The following is a 20498-nucleotide window of genomic DNA, read 5'->3' on the forward strand; positions in this document are numbered from 1 at the left end:
TGTCTAGGATCGTTTAAATCTTTAATCTCCAGTATAAATGCAACAGAAGATCTGGTTATGGAGTATTCCACTGGATTACCTCGGACAATACTTTAAAGAGACTTATGAAGCAACGAAGATTTTAAGCATTACGTGACACCCGCTACATAACTGTCATGGAATTATAAGTCTGAGACTATATAACACAATGATTAATTCTATATCTTATGTCATATCTCATCAGGTGTTTAATTTTGTGGTCCGTCTGACAGGTCTATTACTCTAGTATGAACTTTAAAATCACCCTTAAATGAATTAGAATCTTCTCTGTTAACTGCTATCTAAGCTTTTATACATATCAAGAAATGTTTTGTTGGAGAAGATATTTATTTATTTTCTCGTTATATTTAGTATTTTTTATTCTGTATAATGACACGACGGATGACAGCTGTATGCACCTAAAAAAACAAAACTAATCCGTTGTATTAAAACAAATAAATATGTTGTTACCTTGTCAAAGTCCAAATATATACAGTTTCCATTAAAAAACACCCAAACTTAAAATTAAATGATGATTTTAAACCAATAAATCATCCAAAAAGTAGGTTCAAAATAACAGTTCACCCGTACCGCACCGTAAGTTGTCATGAGGTAGTTATGCTACTTAGTTATACACTGATAGGTGAGTTTCAATAACTGGTGGGGAGTTAAACTGTTGAAGTTATTTTTGATTATGTAACATTGTTGTGAAATTGATGTTTGCTTTGCAGGTGACTCACCTGGTGTTCCAGTATGTGAAGATGATGTGGTCACTTGGACCACAGAAAAGGTAGACATTCTAGCTGAAAGATCCAATGCATCAAACTTATGTTCTGTTCCTAATGTTCAGATTAAAAAAAATAAAATAAAAAAACTTTTTCACATTTGGACAGTGCTATAGATAGATAGATAGATAGATAGATAGATAGATAGATTTAAAACTTAGAAATGTTGTAGAAAGTTGTTATTCTAAGAAATAATGTTTGTCTGCTGGAATGTTTTTGTTGTTGTTAAAGTTAAATATTTATTGACATTTGACTTTGTGGAAAAATATTTTCAAACATGTTTATTAGAATCGTAGATTTACATCATTTAACCGAGTCACAAAGAAATACGGCAGCTACAGTCCTTTATTTTTTATTTTTTTTTGGAAAAGGGCATATGTTTAAATACAGAAAACAGAAAATAAGTATTCTGGACTAAAACCTCATGTTTTTTTTTCTCTTTCCCGAAAACATATTGTCCAATACCTATTTTTTATTCAGTGAAGACAGAATGAAATGATGATGACACCATTGAGCAACTTGAGATGCCAGCGTGTCTTTTTAGTCACATGTAATGTTACTTGTTCTGTTTCTTTGGCTGAGGTTATTGATGTTGTGCTTTTGCCTGTGACTGCCTGGGCTTATTAAAGGTCCAAAAAACTCTGTTTTCCTTCAGAATATATGAAGAGATTCAGAAGATTGAAGCAAATGAGTTTCACTATCAGGATCAGGTGAGAGTCTTATATTCATGCATGGCTGCGTTTAATTCTTTTCAGAATAGAGTTTAATATGGAATTTTTTTTATAGCTGGTGGTTCAAGGTCATTAACATCCCTTGTTCTTTTTTCTCAGAATGACCCCATTGAGAATGTGGAGGACATTTGTGAGAACATGCAGATATTCCCTAAAGGAGATTTCTTGACCGGAGATCAGCTGATGTTTGAATACAACCCAACAGTAAGTCGATCCTCAGAAGTATTTCGGGCTGATGGTTTACTTTCATACACTGAGCACCAGTGATATACTTAAAATGACAAGGGGTCAGTGGAAATGTAATTTGGGAAATGTGTGGTTCATCAGGCAAGCTGCTGTGAAGTTGCTCGCGATAGAAGTTTCTTTACATAACAAAGCAAGACGATTAAATATATGCACATTTTGAGACAAACAGAATCTGCAGGTGATGTCAAAAACTCCCAAGAGTTGGAAATATACCCAATTAAAATAGAAACAAATGCAAAAAAAACACATTAAGGGAGAAAATATAGATTAAAGGTTAAAAGAAAACAAACGAATATGTAATATATGTATCCACATTTTTCAAAGCACAGTAAAGACCGTTAACAACAAATCTACAAAGTTTATTTCATTATGAATCACATTGTGATGTGGCAACACTTTCAGACCTTCTATGTTTGTTCCTATGTTGATTTGTAAATGTGAAACAAATGATAGTTTTTGGGTTTATTGAGAACCTGAGCAATCTGAAAGATGTTTTTCCCAGTATATGGGTTGAGTCAGTCCGTACTCAAAAGCTCTATGACTTTGTGTTGGATTGAGTATGAATCGTAATGCAACCAATATTTGGTTGGTTTGGACTCATTGTGATGTGCATTTTTTCTCCCATCCTCTACCCGTTCAAAAAGCTCTCGCTTCACACCGCGGTGTAATTTTTGCCGCCTGGAAAAAATAATTCAAATGCAAGGACTCGCACGAAAATGGGAAACATTATCAGATCTGAAAATTTGAACTAAAATGAAACAATTTTAACAGAATCCATTAAACCAAAGCAAGTCCGGCGAATTTCCAAAATAAAACAGTATTTTCAAACGTTATCGCTTTTAATTCATAAACAAGTACTACATAACTGGTATTCTTGCAACAACACATCCCTCCACAAGGACAGTCTTTACTTCTTCTCAACATTTCATTAGTTTAATCCAGCATTATTCCTTAATATTAAAGCGATAGTTCACATAAAATTCAAACGTCACTCATTTTCTACTCACCCTCATGTTGATTAAAGGGTGGGATTATTTTTGGAGTTATTTTTTTCTTTTTGGAGTCACAGGCAGGAATGCATGTACATATGACGGCCTTAGTCCAAAAAGTCACATCCAAATACCTCCCTACTTCTCGTCGTAGCAGTATAAAGGTTTTTGTTTTTATTGCTGCGTCTTTTTGAACAAATCATCACCATCGTATGAATATGCATTTCTGCCTGTAACTCCAAAAATAAACTGATTACTCAGAAACTTTACCACCCCTTAGTCGACATGGGGATGTGAGGGAGCTGGTCCTTTCAGATGAACCTCCTCAAACATCGGTTCCTCTACCGTGGATGGTCAATAAAGTAGTGAATTTTGTCATTTGCGTTAACCTAGGTTGAGCCCAATGTACAAAAATGTTCTGACAAGAATAGTTTTGAAAGAGTGATTTGATGTGCATCTTCATCAATCACTGGACAGAGAACCCCTCCTGTTGCGAGTCCGTGTTCATCTTGCATGTGTTTCTCTTTAGCTCTGAATTTCATGCTTATTATTTTTCCCTTTGCCGATTCACTCGGCTATATGAATCAAGCAGTCATTATTTACCACACACTGTTCCGTTATTAGACAAAATGAAAAGAGCTTGAAATGTGTTCAACTTTGTTTGGAGTGGAACGCACTCCACAATGTGTCACCATTACACATCGAGACACATTATTTCTTTCCCGCCGTCTCAGAGATTAAATAGACAGTGGCACTCAGGAAATCGACCCACGACAACTGCACATCAACTTCAAGAGAGCCTGGCTCCAAGCAGCTCAAACTTTCACCCCTCGATAATTTGATGCATGAGGCCTGTAAAGTAGAAAACTAGTGGGAGATTGTGTGTTGCTACATTACGTCTGGAATATATAATCGAAGGGATGTTTAAGGTAAACCGGGTTCCATGAATAACTCCAACAATTAAAGGTTTAGTAATTAATAATAGGATGATGACAACTCCTGCATGTTGTGCCTGTTTGAAAGTTGTAAATAGTTTAAACGTGACTGGATTATTCATTGCATTTTCTCCAAAAGAAGGATTTTTCCACATGATTTGCGTTTAAATCTGTTTAATAATTGCCTGTATATTAAGAACAACTCACTGATAAGCAAATAAATACTCTTCCCTCTTTTTAAATATTTTCCTAAATGTGACCGTGTATGCCTATTATTTATTTTGTCTTTGAAGTGCATTATTCTTCAAAAAAGTGGAGCTGTGACTTTTGTTATCTCTGATGAAAGAAGCTGCTTTCCAGTCCGCTGATTGACGGGCGGCACTTGTGCTAATACAAACAGAACTCAGCAAATAGGAAAATTAAACATGCTATTCTGAGGTTTAGGATTTGCATGATGGACTGGATGTGTCTCAGGTTTTACTAAATTGAGTACGAGGCCACAGGGTTGCTGGTTTGTATGCGAGTCAGAAATTAAAGCAGTAATATTAAGTTAATTTATCCATTTTTCTGGAGAAGTGCTGAGCTAACCGCTTAAAGGGGCTAATTCTGTCTACTAAAGGTTTGCACCTATTTCAGGTTTTTAAGTTTGATGTATTGAATATACCATTTTGGCAATCAACCCACTATTTCCTGAGGGCAGTACATGTTTATTAAATAATAAAATGCACCAAAACCTAAGAAAGAAAATTATTTGGCATGTGAAGAATCAGAAAAAGATTTATTGCCAGTGATCTAAAAACAATTCTTGTTTTTTTGTTTGTCGCGTTGGGCATTAATAATACATGAGCAATGAGCTAAAGTGATTGAAGTGAGAGATTGCATTAATGGAAAAGTTAGACACAGAGCAGATTTTTCTTTATTCTCTCCAAATTGTATTTTTGGACGAAAGAGTACTTCATTCTTGCATTATTGACACAAGATGTCTGTTGCTGCTGTGCATTGCTTGTATTAGGTCTCAAGATCTATGGAGGAAAGTGGCTTCCATGACACACTGAATATCCATTTTCAACCCTTTGAACTTGTTTATATTGAACTCACGATCTACCGAACCACACCCGATATGTGGTGGTAAAATTGTAAAAAAGCTCAATCCTATAGAGCTGTATGGATTTAGTTTGCTTAAAATTGTATCTCAGTCACCAACATAAGATCATGTTGTCACTTAAGACTTTTATCATCAAGGGTTTATGCATTTAACACTCAACAATTTCGTGCAAATTTCCTATTTAGCAATTCATGAGTCAAAAAATCATCCTACTTTGATGATGGCTTGAAGGTCTTACTCGGAGTGTGACCGACAATGTTTAGTTTTTTGAGCTGTGAGGTTTTTTTTTTGTTACTTTAGTCTCCTCGGTGGATTCCTTTGAATTCTGTTGGACTTAATGCAACATTCTCTTGTTCTAAGGTGATCCAACAAGTTATGTCTTTACTCACCCCTAAACAAGCCAACCTGATGCTATTGTCACCTGAACATGAGGGCAAGTGTCCTCTAAAGGAGAAATGGTTTGGAACGCAGTACAGCGTGGAAGGTCAGTTTTATCGCATGTGTTCAGATCATCTTTGCGACTGTGACCTTTTGTGATGGGCCGTTGAGCCATACGCATGATTATTGCATTATAAAAAAGAAGGTAGATTTGTTTCTTTGTTTATTACATTTAAATAGATTTAATCTGAATATGAATCATGGAGAAAAACTGTTTAAAAAAAAAAAAGAAGATTTTCCCAATGTATTTTGAGGAAGCAAGATAAGAAGTACTAAAATGCATATTTTAATGGATCCTCGTATGAATAAATTCATTATTGATTCATTATAAAAGTGTTTGAGAAAATAGTCTCAGGGATGTATAAATAAGTTCAGTAGTCCACAATTGTGGTGCACTTTGCCCAGATGAATTCACATTTGTTTTTCGGCCTCAGCATCAGTCTTAGAATGATGATTGCTTAGAGAAAGGCGAACAAAATAAAAGATGTGCGAGTGTAAAGCGTCTTCTTTTCGTAGATTAATGAGACAATTAGCTCAATTCTTGAACAGTAATCATAAGAAATTCTCCTCTTACTGTCTAATTTACTAAGGAACTTTTTTTTTTTTTTTCTGTTCAATGAAAATGAAAGCTGTTGTGCCGAAGGGTGAAACTTAAGTGTGCTGATGAATGTTTCACCTGCACTCAGACATCGAGAAGGAGTGGATGGAGCGCTGGACTAAAAACCTGGAGCTGAACCCTGACCTCCACCTCCCTGTGGAGAACAAATTCATCGGTGAGTGGATTGGCTCATTTGTGCAGGAGAAACATAGCAAAGGTTGTGAGAGGGAGCGTCTGAGATGTGTCCAATAAGATAATTGAAAACAAACAGCAAAGTAGCTTTTTTACTGTGTATTCATCCGTCTCGCAACTGGATTAATCCATTTTATTGACCCAGGCTGGAGCAACAAAGACTTTAGGGCCGTGTCTTTTCTTCAGTTTGTGACATCTCTTTGTTAATCAAGGGTCATATTCAGCGCTGGAGTTTAAACTTGTTCATTTCTACCAAGCTTTAAACAAGAGGGATTCTTCTGAGCATTTCTATTGTTTTGTACTCTCTCTTAACCATTTAAGTGTCTTTGTGAATTTAAAACAAATTCTGATTTTGGAAGCAATCTCCATGTATTAATGATGTTTTTTGTTGTAAACTGTATTGCCATCAACGGCGAAAAACAAGAAACCGAATTGCACTTCATAAAATATATTAACACAAAATTGTATTGGTATATTTGAGGCTAAGTAGCCCTAATACTGCATTAAATCTTTCACTGTTAACTTCAGATTGAACTTGTGACAGTTTATTGAGTGACAGACACTCAATTAAACTTGCAAACTTGCAAAGTTGAAACTGCAACTTCTTTGAAAGTCACATCTCTCGTCGCATTTTAAAAAACGGCTGTGAAGCGCAACAAAAGTCACAGTTCTACTCATTGCAGAGATCACAGCGTTGTCACAGTTGAAATCATACACTTTCAGTAGACATCACAGTGACAGTATAAATCACAGTGTCACTCAGTTCAGATCTCAATGACGCTCACAGATGAAGTCTCAGTGACACTTGCAGGAGGAATGTGCGATCAAAAGTTAAAAATATGAAACATTTAAAAAAAATATATATATATATATTTTTTACTTTTTAAAATGATTGGTTTGATTTTGAAAAGTGAAGACTGTAGTAGAACTACTTGAACTGTGAACCCGCCCCAACGGTCTTGCCATGTGACCACCAAAAAGTTTTAAAGCACTGGGTCAAAGACAGTGTTTTTATATAAAATACTGGGAGACGATTTTAAGTCACCAATAAGATAAAACCAGTAACTGAACAACAAGAGTAAGTTTCTTGTTTTGTAAATAAATTAAATGCAGAAATAGGAAATGTACGATATTGCACCTACACCATTCTTACACAAGGGGCAGTAAGAACCACTATTTATAGTCATACAGATTGGGGCTTTTAATTTTCAAGCAAGATAAAAAGTAACCTGTAGAGTGTACTGTACTGTAAAACACAGTCAAGCCAAGTCTTAAACAACTGATTGATATGTGTAACAAATTCAACTGCCATTTTCCTACTCCATCAGCATCAGCAATGATTCAGAAAAAATATGGGAACTCGGTTGCTGAAAGGGCCCTGAATTAAGCTAACCAAATGCATTCTGGTGTGTTGTAATTCAAATCAAGCAATCAACATAAAGTGCTTGGCTAAACATTTTCCTTCATTGGGTCACAGAATAACAGTTGAAATGTAAACATTCAATAATGGTGTGTTTATAGCTGAGAATATGCATTTTACTAAGAATTTCTTGGCAATTTATTACATTTCATATCACATTAGTTGCCCTTTAAGAGGGAGCTTGACTTCACTTTTTCTTTTTGACTTTTCAAGTTGAGGTAACTATAGGCTACTTTAGTTTCATACATCTCTCCTAATGCAAACACATGTTTTGATGGCAGAATACGCCAATAATAAGCACATTTTTCAGGACTGCTCAGGAGCTACAACTGTTGCAACCTGGTCTGTGTCTGTTTAGCTTTCTTTTAAAATGATATGTGCATTCAATCTTCAACTGCTTGGTATTCATGTCACGCACTGTTGTTTCAGGTGGAGGATTAATGGTAGCAAAGTTAAAAACTAAAGGCTGTCATTAAGCATGTTAGTTTAGCCTTGTGGGAACAGGGGGGCTGGTTGTTAATGTGGCAAGGCCGGGAATGAGGTTGTGTAAAACATTGTCCTCACAAATTGCCAGTCAAGGAAACTTCAATTGTATTCCCAGTGGTAGGAAATATGTGTGAGAGCGGAGAATCAACAAAGGAAGTGTTTTCCATCATAAGACCAATACACAAGCAGCAGTGACGTGAGCGAAGTCTTAACTGTGCCACTAAGGCCCAATTAATTCGGTTTGGCACCTAATAAAGATCAGAAGGAATTTATTTTTAATTAAATTTTGTGTTATTATACGGCTATGAAATCAACTGAACCCTTGAAATCTGCCTCTAAAATATGCCTATGTAATTTAACAAGGGGTAACACTCAAGTATAACATGCATCTTGTATGTGTTTATTAATGTTCTATGATTTTATCTCCATGTGGCTCAGGTTTTCTTCCCCTAGATTTCCTCAAAACAAATTTGGCTTTCCTTCAAGTGTGTTATTGTGTGTTTAGAAGGGCAGCTATGGTATTGGATGTATTGTTTTAAGGTGCACATAAATCTTTCACCTGAGCTTGCGTCACAATCTTTTTGTCGTTTCTCTGTGTTGTTTTTAGCCACCGACTTCACCCTGAAGACCTCCGACCGCCCTGACACCGACTTTCCTATCCAGATCGTGGACAACGACAGAGGCTGCCTGTGGTACAGGAAGGACAACGAATTCAAAACACCAAAAGGTGAGTCGTTTTTGCTTTTAACAAGAACAGGACATTGTTACTTTGAGGATTTGTTGCGTACGTTGCTCACTGCTCTGGTTCTCCTGCAGCCCACATCAGATTTCACCTCATATCTCCTGTTATCCAACTATCTCCTACAAAGTAAGTTGATCCTCAGGAATAATCAAAGTACAACACTGTCAATTTCAGTTTGTGACAACTCCTTGTCTGTGAATTTAAGGTTAATTGTTAATTAATTGTAAATTAAATAGTTTGCACATTGGAATATGTATTTGTTTGTCTCTCTTTTTTTGGGCTATTGCTACCAGTTATAGTGTTCACCAACAATTGTCTAATAATCTATCAATTACTTAAATAATAAGGGATTAAATGTTAGATAATGAAGTCTAAGGCTGCGTATTGCTAGTGCTGAGCTATCTGCCGTGCCAGGATGTGTCCCTAGCATCTCGTCCAAGTAGTAAGAAATGGCCATTAAATAAATAATTAGACATAAAGAAATGAAGATTACCTTCTATTGTGCCATGCCCATGTTTTTTTTTCTTTTCTCTCTTTCAAACCGTCTCTGGTTTGCTAATTTCCAATTTTGTTATTATAATAAATGTTCCCTCTATTGATCTTTCTAATCTGGTTCATTTGTCTCGCGTCTAATCTTCAACTTCGTCTTCCCTCCAGTGTGGTTCTGTTTGACCTGCTGGTTAACATCCTGGGCCACAACTTGGCCGAGCCGGCCTACGAGGCAGAACTGGCCCAGCTGGAGTATGTGCTGGTCGCTGGTGAGCACGGCCTGGTCGTCAAAGTCAAAGGATTTAACCACAAACTACCTGTAAGTAAATAAACAACTGCAGAATTTAGTCCTAAAGGTAATTTGAAATTACTGGCATGTTTCAACTGTTGAAGTCTTCCTCTCCAAAATTCCGTAAGTCCCTCATCATGATGATGTTTTGAAGTTATTACTGTATAAAGTTTCCCCTGTCGGAATTCTTGGCGAACGAGAGGTTACGAGAGCAGAGTCCATTATAGTGTAATAATCCTCTTCACTCCTCCTCCAGCCAGCTTTAATCATGCCCCGTTTGTTTATACAATAAGTCTCTTGGAAGTTGAGACTTCCAGATTGATGAAGCACGGTGACAAACCTCAATGTTTGACCACATTTTCTAATGTAAATATTTCAAAGTAAAGAGAGTTTTGTACAAACAGACACAACCTGATGAGTACAATGGAGTCCAACATCTATTTATGACACATTTAAATCAACACATTAGTTGACCTTTTGAAGTTGGTTGTCTTGAGTAATTATTCACTAATCACATTCTAGCTAAAACAAAAAGCCAACGTTGTTTCACGAAAAAAAAAAAAACGAATAAAGACGTATGCACAGTCTGAGTAAATGGAATAACAGGGTCAAGGTGACCCGAAGGCCCTAAAACAAATGTGTTTGTAGTATCCCTTGTGTTCACAAGGGTTAACACCAGACACTGAATACATTTCCCATAGAGGAGTATTATTAATATCATCAAATGCATGGATCTTTCATTATAACAGGTTTGACAAATGAATGTGCTTTGTAAAAGTGGACATTTTCTTATTTTTTCTGTCCAATAGAAATAGCATATCTTAAAGTAAGTTTATTTTCAGGAAATACTGCCTCATTTTCAAAATTGTGTACAGGCTGAAATGCTTCCTCCAAACACGCCTAATTTGTTGTGATTAGTCAGACATCAAGGCTATATTAGCTATAAGTGTTGTTTGTTTTCTGTTTAAAACGAATATGTCAGTTTATGACACTTTAAACAAACTGAAACATATATTTATATAATTACAGAAAAGCTGTAAATCAATTACCACTAGAAACTTTCTATACTTGGCCTTTCTATAGGTGTGATCTTGGGAAATCTTGTCAAAATCTTGAAGGCAGTGAAGAGGAACATTTTAATTAAATGTGAGTTCGTTTATGAGAAAATATGACCTTAAATGTAAAACTATGCCAAAAGCCTGAAAGATAAACAAGCAACAACGTGTTGTTATCTTCTGTTGGGCTAATGTTTAGACGAGTTCCTCCATTGCTCTCAAATTCAATTGTGCATCTCCTAATGTTCCCCTCACTCAGTCCTCATATTTGAGTTGAATCATTATAATGTTCCTCACTCTTCGCGAGCATCGATGTCATTGACTGGATCCTCATTTGCAGGCTGTGTGAAGTGTAGAATTGACCTTTGTGCGTCGACACTCAAGAGCTTATTTTAACTGTATCTGGTGGAAAAAAAAAAAGGGGGACATTTTTCAAGCATCTGGACGTCTTGATCTCCCACTCCTGCTCCTTGTCTCTTCAAATCTCTGTGTGTTTGCAGTTAAAATCTTACAGCAATGTGTCAATACGCCATTTATCTACTCAAGCATCTTTTTATCCGTTTTCAAAAGGGATGTCTTGCATGCTGATGTTGCTCTTGAGGTCCAAACATTGTGGTTTCCCATTACAGCTAATGCACTTGTAGAAAAAAAAAAAAGTGATATGAAGAGAGCGGCACGGACAAATGAGCCCCTATAAAGAAGTCTGGGTCTGTGATTGGAAACTGTGCAGAAGATTACAGTGTCTGGGAACAATTTATTGAATGCACATCTGCAAATTTAAATTGTTAGTCCAGAACAAATACTAATGCTGCCGGTTGTAGTCACCGGGATATATATATATATCGCCTCTGCGCTGACAAAAGTAACAACGTAGGGAGGGGATGTTTGTGTTCAACACATTTCTTATCAGTTAAGCATTATTGGCGGTACACTCAATTTGTTCCTCACCAGTGAATCCCCCCCACTCCACCCCAACCGCTTGGCAGAGCTTTATCAGAACCCTAAAAGCGCCATTGGTTGTCTTGTTGAGATTTCTCACATCCGTATGCACGCAGAGCCGTGCTCGCACAACAACATCAGTGCGATGGAGAGATTCAGCGGAGATTAAGAGCGGTCGTGACGGATAACTTGTTGAAGATGAATTCTAGAAGTGGCGTTGCGATCTTGAACGCTGATGAGTCCTGAAATGGAGGCTGACAAATATGATTAAGACGAAATAAAGGGTGAATAAAGTGGAAATACCGGTTAAAAAGGACATTGATTGGTGCTTTTAAGAATTAGATTTGAGTCGTTATTGCCTTTTTAAACTGAAGGAAAATATAGGAGTGTGCCAAAATAAGAAAGATATTTTAATTCGCTCCCGTTTAATGCTCCGTTTCATTAGTGGTATTAATTTACTCATCGACCCTAGAGGAGCGTAATGCTACTGCTAATTGTCGTCTCCACTCATTAGGATTTGTTAAATCTCATTGTTAGTAACTTCTCTCAGCAACTTTCATCTAGTCTCCCTCTGCTCCTCCTCCTCATCTGCTCGCCGCCGCCACCGGCTGAAGTCAACCCTGCGGCAAAACCCATCAGTCCCATCTTCACATGCTAATGCTACTGGCTCAAGTCCACGTCTAGTTTTTGGCACCATTTTTCTGTGCCTTATTTGTCATTTCAATTCTCCCCCCTTTTTTTTTTTGCAGTTTTGTTTAATGAGCCCTATGAGAGAAAGATTAAAAAATGTGATTAGGACAGCTCCAGTCGATTTAAAAAGGAATAAAAAACGACTGGTTTTATGCACCAATAAACAAAAAAGCCCGGAAGAAATACTTGATGCCGTTTTACAGAAATGAAGACTTTCAATAAAACCTGTTTGTTCTCAACTAATAGTTTTATCAACACTTATTATGTTAATGATCGGATCATGTCACTAGCTTTTAAACTTGTTTTTTGTCAGAGAAATGATTCTCTGCGAATGAACAAAGCAATCTTTGAGCAATGATTTCTAACTTCCCTTTAGCTGAGATTGAGCCAAAAGAAACTCAAAATGATTAGTAAGGTGACGCTCAAGAGCAACTTTTTATGTTGTTGTTTGTACCAACGAAGAAGATAATGACGGTTCACTGTTACTTATTTGTCAGAACGATCAGTGCTTCGGGTAAAACTATGATTATTACTAAGGCGAGGAATCGGTTCTGAAATTAAATGTCAAACATGTTTTTTTTTTTACATAAACATCTCCGGGTTGATGATCTTGAACCCTTTGTGAACCAAACCTACCTTTTTTGCCTTTCGATTCTGTGTGTGACATTAATCTTTGGTGTTCTACTTTCAGTTTGATAGTTAAGTTGTTATTTTTCAAAACAAGCCATAGAAATCAATTTTGAAATGACTAATCTAACTTACAGTATGGTTTCTGTAAACTGACATCTCACCCCAAATACTGATACGTGATTGTTAAAATGAATTAAATACATTTTTAATTGTAATTTAATGTATAAAGATCTGTCGAGGCACCATTGTAATTGGCTGTTGTGTCGTCTACTCAATTGAAAAATATGAATATTTTTAGCTAAAATGTTGCTGATTAAAGGACTTTATAAGTTAAAGTAATGTTAACATTGATGCCTTGACCTCCCTCTACTTTACATGGTTTTCGGTTTATTTTGTGAACATTTCATTTCTCTTTGAATTTCAACTGTCATACACCTTTGAATGCAACGCAGCCATTCCTACGTTTTGGAATTCATGCTGGTGTTTTGATGCATTGTGGTGAATATTTTCTCATCTCCTCAATAGTCTGTCCAACAAATGTGAAAACAGAGAACTATAAAAGAAATGTATAAAACGGCACAATATTTTACAACATTTAATAATTACCTGAGTTTGAATTTCAAAGGAATATTTATATAATTTGACAAGGATTGATTGTTGTGCTGATGTGGCTTCACAAACGCATGTTAATAATTATTCTCCCAAGTATGATTAATGACTATTGGAGTAACGACCATCCGCTCTGGCATGTAAGGGGCCCACTGTCCAGCATTTGGATCCACTTGCCAGATCATGTTACCTGTGATGATCTTCATCCCCCTCCTCCTTGTCTTGTAGCTGCTCTTCCACCTCATCATCGATCACCTGGCCAACTTCTCTGCCTCCCCTGACGTCTTCATCATGTTCGCCGAGCAGCTGAAGAAAACCTACTTCAACATCCTCATTAAGCCCGAGAAACTCAGCAAGTCAGTCCACTTCTAATCCGATGATGTCATGCCTGTACTTGTGAGCGTCTAGTGCCTTCTAGTGGCGGCTGCTCAAGCTGGTGGTGTTTTTGTTTTGTTTTTTCTTCTCAGGGTCGTGCGTTTGTTGATCCTGGAGCACTCGCGCTGGTCCGTGGAGGAAAAGTATCAGGCGATGACGGCCGGTCTGACTTGTGACGACCTGATGGAGTTCAGCCGCACCTTCAGGGCCCAGCTGTACACGGAGGGACTCGTGCAGGGGAACTTCACCAGCTCTGTGAGTCCACCACTGGAGACTGTGATTAAGTTGCTTGACACCGTTTTGCTAATTCGCCATTTTCTCTCATTGTGCCCGTGGCCTCAGGAGTCAGCCGATCTTCTGCATTATGTCATGGAGTAAGTCTGCGATGAATACTCCGGCTGATGAGAACTCCACATGATCTAATCACAAGCATCTGTTACCTGCTGCGAATCATCAGCGCCACTATTTAAATCCCACAATCACCTTTCACCCTCTCCTCTTTTATCTTTCAACGATTCCCTCCACTTTTAATCTCTTAATTGTTTCCTTTCGCTTCCTTCACGTCCTTGTTTCTTCTACCCGCCACAGCAAGCTGCAGTTCTCGGCTCTGCCGGAGAAGATGCCCGTCATGTTCAGGGTGGTGGAGCTGCCGCTGAAGCACCACATCTGTAAAGTCAAGTCGCTCAATAAAGGGGACGCCAACTCTGAGGTCACGGTTTATTACCAGGTGACAACACACTTATTATGTTCAATCGTACAATGAGTGTGTTTTTGATCAGTGTATGATATTGTGTTTGTTTGTTTTTCCTTTTGGTCAGTGTCGGTGTGTCTATCATAACGATCATTTGAAGCCCCTTGACTGTATAAAGGCAGCCGTCATGTAGTCGGAGAGTTATACGATAATATAAGATAATGATGTGTGAAATGTCACTGAAAGCTTCACTGATTCATCTCTTAATATAATTTGGCAAGTGGTTGGATTTATGACTTTCTTTTTTATTGTCTGTCTTTTACAAGTATTTGCCCCTCAAAATAGATTTGTTATATTCCACAGTCCTTTATGATTTACATGAATGATTCTTGAAATGGAAAATAAAGTTCTATATAATTGAATAACCTTTATAAGGTCATGACATAATCACACTTAATTTGATCTTTTTGTCCTGGTTAACAAGGTTTTTTCATCGTATTGAGCGACAATACATTACATTAGGCCATCCCATATTTTCTATGATGATAAACAGTCATGACTCATGTAGTAGAAATCTCTAGAAGCTGTGGTTTATATGTATGTTTTTGATATGCAAGTACATTTAACCAAAAATAAATGTAAGTTCAACGTGAATTTTGGATTGCAAAAAACACTTGGTGTGGTACAGTATGTCGTATCATTTTAACTTGTAAAAGTAACAAGTAATGACAAGTAATGTGCTAGGATTTAAATGAGTTGTAGAGTCTCTGGGTCAAATGTGTATGTAGTATCCCTTGTGTTGTCTCTGGGTCAAGATGAACGACCTCCATGGCTTCTATAAATATATATGCAGTAGTGGAGGTCGTTGACCTTGACCCAGAGGCAACACAAGGGATACCACAAACACATTTGTTTTCACGCCTTCGGCTCACCTTGACCCATTGATAACACGAGGGTTAAATAGTTGAGTAAAACCGTGTTGTATTGTGCCAAAGAAATGGTACATACTTTTGTTGTTGTTGAGTTTCTCGAACCTGTTGAGCTCCACAGACACCTGTCCTGCATCACACTTATTCCTCCCCCTAATTGACTGTAGCGACTCTTGAAGACATGATGTATAAATCGTCAGGAATGAGATACACTTCTAAGAGTTGCCCAATTTAATGTTGTCCTTGAGCGAGATTTGTTATCCGGGAATTAATTGGGTGTAAACCTGTAGTGTAGTACGGACTGTTCCGAAGGGCATGAGGGGTGAAGGTTTGGGAGGGGGAAATATCCAAATGCTCATTATGTCTTAATAGGGATTCTTTATTTAGTCGAAGGATTTTCTGCTTTTGCTCGTTGTGTGTGTGTGGCTTGTGACACAAACACACTCTCTCTCTCACTGACATTGTAGCGCTAGTTTGAGAGACATTAAGGTCTGACCTTTAGATTGAACCTACCAAAGGAAGTATATTTTTAAGTTTCCCATCATTTCTTTTCCTTTTTTTTTCACCCAGTCTGGCCCAAAGTCCTTGAGGGAGCACACACTAGTAGAACTGTTGGTGGTGAGTAATAATTACTTTTTCTCACTAGTGTCTCCATTTATTCTGTCAGTCCCTCTGGTCATCCGTCCATTTTGACGCTGCTGTTATCTTCCAGATGCACATGGAGGAACCCTGCTTTGACTTCCTCCGGACCAAAGAGACTCTTGGGTTTGTTTTTTCTAATTACATTTCTCTATGATGGTTTTGACGTTAAGGTAAAAAAAAAAGAAATCCAATTATTATGACTTTAGAACACATGTATTAAAAAAGAAACGAGGGGAGATTTTATCGTTTACTTCCTTTTGTTAACTTGTTTTTATTTTAAGTGTTAATTGGAACGTAAGTACGCATTTCAACCAAACAAAACACATTTTGGAGTCATAGAAGCATGTGCAAAATGTAGAAATAAATATTTTTTCGTACATATTTGGTGCCCTATTTTGTCAATCACAATCTCTTGCTTAACTGTTTCTGTTTGCAAGTTGAGTTTTTGTCAAATATTTTGTTGTCTTGGTCTTCTTGTGCTTAAGTTGTCGGATGGAAACCAATGGACACTTACTCTTGTGATGTTGTGTTGATGTATTAACTTACAGCACTTTATATAGAGCTTTTATTATCTAACTATTTAGACAAATAATCACAATCCCTTATGTATCAATGTTTTCATCTCTCACAATAATGAGTTCAAGTGTTGAAAAAACCTAAGCTTGACGGCATCTCTCAACTATTTTCAAGTGAAATTCTCTTTCGCAAATTACTCAACTTTGTCAGAGAAATACGATTCTATGGTGAATGATATTTTTCAAAATCGTGTTTAGATTCTCCCATGACCTGCCTCATGAGTCAGAATGCATTAATTAGACTAAAGTATTACGTTTGGGAATTAAGTAAGTACATTTTATTTGTACAGCGCCTTTCACAGACCAGGGTCACAAGGCACTTAAAACGATACACAGTTAAAAATGCATACTAATTTTAAAAAAAGCCTAACTCGTTTTTCACATCAACATTGCCAACATCCCACTGGTATATCACTTAAAAAAAATGAAAGGTTAGACTACATTAAAATCCAAATTAACATTCATATATTATTTAACTTTCCACTCAATAAAGTACAATTCACAGCCTCATTTTAATCTGTATTCATCTGGGGTTTTTTGGTTGATTCTGGAAAATTAAAAAATATATATATTAATTGACTGAATGGCTTGATTTTGAATTAGACCTAAACATGAATTGTAAACATTAATCTTTGCCTTTTATTAACTTAATTCTCTGTATAGACTTGAAACAGAAAGTAATAGTATTGTTATATTAACTGAACTGTTCTTTTTTTACTATTTTTTTGTTCTTCTGAAAATGAGTATGTCGCCCCCTGCAGGTACCATGTCTACCCCACCTGTAGAAACACCTCAGGCATTCTGGGCTTTTCTGTCACCGTGGAGACCCAGGCCACCAAGTTCAAGTGAGTGTCCAACTCAACCATGCTAACGTTAGCTAAGCGGCATGAGTTGAACTCCAGCACACGCTGACCTGGCATGTGTGTGTTCCAGCACTGAGGTGGTGGAGCTGAAGATAGAAGAGTTCTTGTTGTCATTTGGGAAGATGTTGAGCAAACTGTCTAACGAAGCCTTCAAAACTCAGGTCAGTGCACGCATTAGAAACCGCTGTCGGATCCTATGTGGTTAACTTTGGTCATATCTCCGAACAGGTGACGGCTTTAGTGAAGCTGAAGGAGTGCGAGGATACGCACCTCGGGCAGGAAGTGGACCGGAATTGGGCCGAGGTGTTGACACAGCAGTATGTGTTTGACAGGCTCGACCGAGAGGTGATAAAACACACACTCGCAGCACACACACAGACTTAAGTCCGACTTTATATTTGATCAGAAAGTTTGTGTGCACAGATCGAGGCTCTGAAGGAGATGACCCGGTCTGACCTGATCACTTGGTACCAAGAGCATCGACAACAGAGCTGCAGGAAACTCAGTGTGCATGTAAGTGTCGTGCATCAGCTTGTTGTTGCTTTTTATTCTACATCTACTTTACTTCAAATTTTTTGTTATATAAGCACCACAAAACAGAATTTCTAAAAAGTATTCTTTGAACATCATTGTCATTATTATTTGCTACATGTAAGCGTGGCATCAATTATATTTCTGTACAATAGATCTATTTTATCTTTTAACCCTAACACTAGTTTCCGTAATTTTCAGACTTGAAGCAGCACCAACTAAATAAAAAATAAATGATAATGTTGTAACATGATTATTGTAATAAAATTACGTAGACATATTTAAATATAAAGTATATGTATTAAATTGAATCAATTATTGTCCTTAAATTGTCTTTAAAACAAAGCAGTAAAACATCTAGATAGAAAAACAACCAGCAATACCAGAACACTATAACGCTCGGACCACCTGCTTTAATTTCCTCTAAAAAGCGTTTGAGTTTACGCTGCCGTCTCCAACTAATGACGTTGGTTCTCTTTATTTTTCTCTCCATCTTGGTCTCCTTTGATGTGGTTTTGACTGCAAATCTACAACAGTTCAAAATAGTGCTTGCCCCTGTTGAACTTTGGGCTTTTTTTAATTTGAAGATTGGACTTTAAATTATGTAAATCTCCAGAAGACAATTTTAGTGACGAGAAAACATGGGATGTTTTATGATACATTGAAACATGATGAAACTGAGTGTTTCTCGTTTGTTACGTTGTGGCGAAGATTAATTTATCTCCTTGATAAATGACATAAAATAGAACATAATAGTGTCAGTTTATGCCTTTTTTATAAAGCTGATACTACTATTTACACTTTTAAGAAGAAAGAAAAATGCAGTAATTAATCTAACGCCACTTTTTTATTTAGTTGGTTTGCTGGTTTAAGTCTGAGAATGACTGTAATTAACAAGCTAATAGCAAAGGGCTGATAATAAAACAGATCTATTGTACGTCATATTTGTGTTTTTCAGTACATGAGAAATTTTGACTTTGGAATGTGAGGATAAAAAAAAAAGTCTCATCCAGGACAATAGAAGATTTAATATAATGACCCAATGAACATTTTTCAAGACTCAATATGATAACTTCAAGTGCAAAAATAACCTTGACAGAGGTGGTGCATTCATTGGCACTATTTAAAAAAAAAAAAAAGTAAATCTTAAAGGGCACCTAATGTGCTGATTTAAGTGTCTCTTAAATTCAAAACGGAGGAACGTCATGATGAATGACCGACTGCATTTTGAAGAGGACGACTTCAACATTTACAACATGTGAATAAGTCAGGACAGTAGTTGGGGTTTCACATTAGGTGCCCTTTGATTTGACCTGAGAGTGAAGCTTGAGTGCCTCCCTGCTGTGACGCCGATAACGTCACGACCTTCACGTCTGCTCTCCTCACAGGTGGTGGGCTTCGGTCCCGAAGAGAACGACGGAGAAGCCGCCGGCGAAGGAGGACCAGAAGCCGAGGCGTCGAGCACCTCCTCGTACGGCGAGGTGTCCAAGCTCACCTTCCTCCCCGCCTCCTCCAAACTGCCAGAAGCCGTCTCCATCATGGACATCGCCGCTTTCATCAAAGACCTGCCGCTCTTCCCGTACCACAAGATACTATAATGACACAAGATGATCCACCTCGACCCTCACTGAGCCACGTTCAGGTGCTTTATTAATATGGCTGACACGTCCAGGACGGAGGTAAAAGAAGGTTGATAATTTTTTCCTTTTAGCTTAAAATAATACTCTTGTGTTCTCTCCTTTTAAAACTACAAAGGCTGTCCACAGTCAGACCTTTAATCTTTTAAAGCCGGCTTCATCTGGACATGGTTCTCGTCATGTGACCATGACTTCCATTTATTTTGACAGCATTTGGCACCTTCATAGTTCAAAGCCAACTTGTAGCCAACCATGTTTTAGATTTTTAAGATGAAACTGCGGACACACTTCAACACTGAACACGTTCTCGTTGACGCACGTGAGCCGATTTTTTTTATTTTTTTTCCAAACAAACTTTCAATGCCATCCAAGAATCAGACAATAGGCCTGTGACGAGCGAGGAGACGTTCTGACGTGCAGGATTCCGAGCTGCTGCTGCTGTGTGAAATCAACCAATGAGTGAATAAACGGTTGCTACAGAAAACACACTTTTGCATCATCGTCACAGTTCAAATCCAGCTTCTCTTTCACACTCAAAGCAGATCTTTCTCTTTCTTCTGACCATTTCAAGAAAACAGTCGGAGCGCCTTTCCGTATATTCGCACGAGAATTTCCTCGTTATGTCGACCTCTTCCCTGAGGGCGCGAGTGTTGCAGGTGCTATTATATCTGCTGGCTGCTGACACTCTGCACTTTTTAATATAATTAAAAACTAATCTGGAGCCCAGCACAGCAGAGCGTGTTAACAGAATTGACTAATATGCCCCCGGGGAAGTCGCCTGCCGACGTCTCCAGTCTCGTGTCAAGTGCCTGTGAGAGGAATAGCAAAAGAGCCTCAAAATAATGGAATAGGAGTTCATCATCATAAGT

The 20498-nt window shown here is 37.5% G+C and overlaps 1 protein-coding gene across 1 annotated transcript in view; it reads left to right on the forward strand.

The window, feature by feature from the left end:
* nrd1a (nardilysin a (N-arginine dibasic convertase)) overlaps positions 1 to 20117 on the forward strand; it is a 48497-nt gene extending 28380 nt beyond the window's left edge. The window contains exons 13-31 of the mRNA XM_087780155.1: positions 750 to 808; positions 1459 to 1513; positions 1634 to 1738; positions 5170 to 5293; positions 5934 to 6020; positions 8551 to 8670; positions 8760 to 8811; positions 9343 to 9493; positions 13615 to 13742; positions 13854 to 14016; positions 14104 to 14135; positions 14350 to 14488; positions 15952 to 15999; positions 16094 to 16146; positions 17360 to 17443; positions 17532 to 17622; positions 17690 to 17806; positions 17885 to 17974; positions 19381 to 20117. Coding sequence (XP_087636281.1) covers positions 750 to 808; positions 1459 to 1513; positions 1634 to 1738; positions 5170 to 5293; positions 5934 to 6020; positions 8551 to 8670; positions 8760 to 8811; positions 9343 to 9493; positions 13615 to 13742; positions 13854 to 14016; positions 14104 to 14135; positions 14350 to 14488; positions 15952 to 15999; positions 16094 to 16146; positions 17360 to 17443; positions 17532 to 17622; positions 17690 to 17806; positions 17885 to 17974; positions 19381 to 19590 — 1908 coding nt within the window. The 3' untranslated portion in view covers positions 19591 to 20117. The remainder of the gene's footprint in view (positions 1 to 749; positions 809 to 1458; positions 1514 to 1633; positions 1739 to 5169; positions 5294 to 5933; positions 6021 to 8550; positions 8671 to 8759; positions 8812 to 9342; positions 9494 to 13614; positions 13743 to 13853; positions 14017 to 14103; positions 14136 to 14349; positions 14489 to 15951; positions 16000 to 16093; positions 16147 to 17359; positions 17444 to 17531; positions 17623 to 17689; positions 17807 to 17884; positions 17975 to 19380) is intronic.
* The last annotated feature ends 381 nt before the right edge of the window (positions 20118 to 20498 follow it).

Source organism: Callionymus lyra, chromosome 18 (genome assembly GCF_982586985.1).
Source record: "Callionymus lyra chromosome 18, fCalLyr1.hap1.1, whole genome shotgun sequence".
Classification (NCBI taxonomy): Eukaryota; Metazoa; Chordata; class Actinopteri; order Syngnathiformes; family Callionymidae; genus Callionymus; species Callionymus lyra.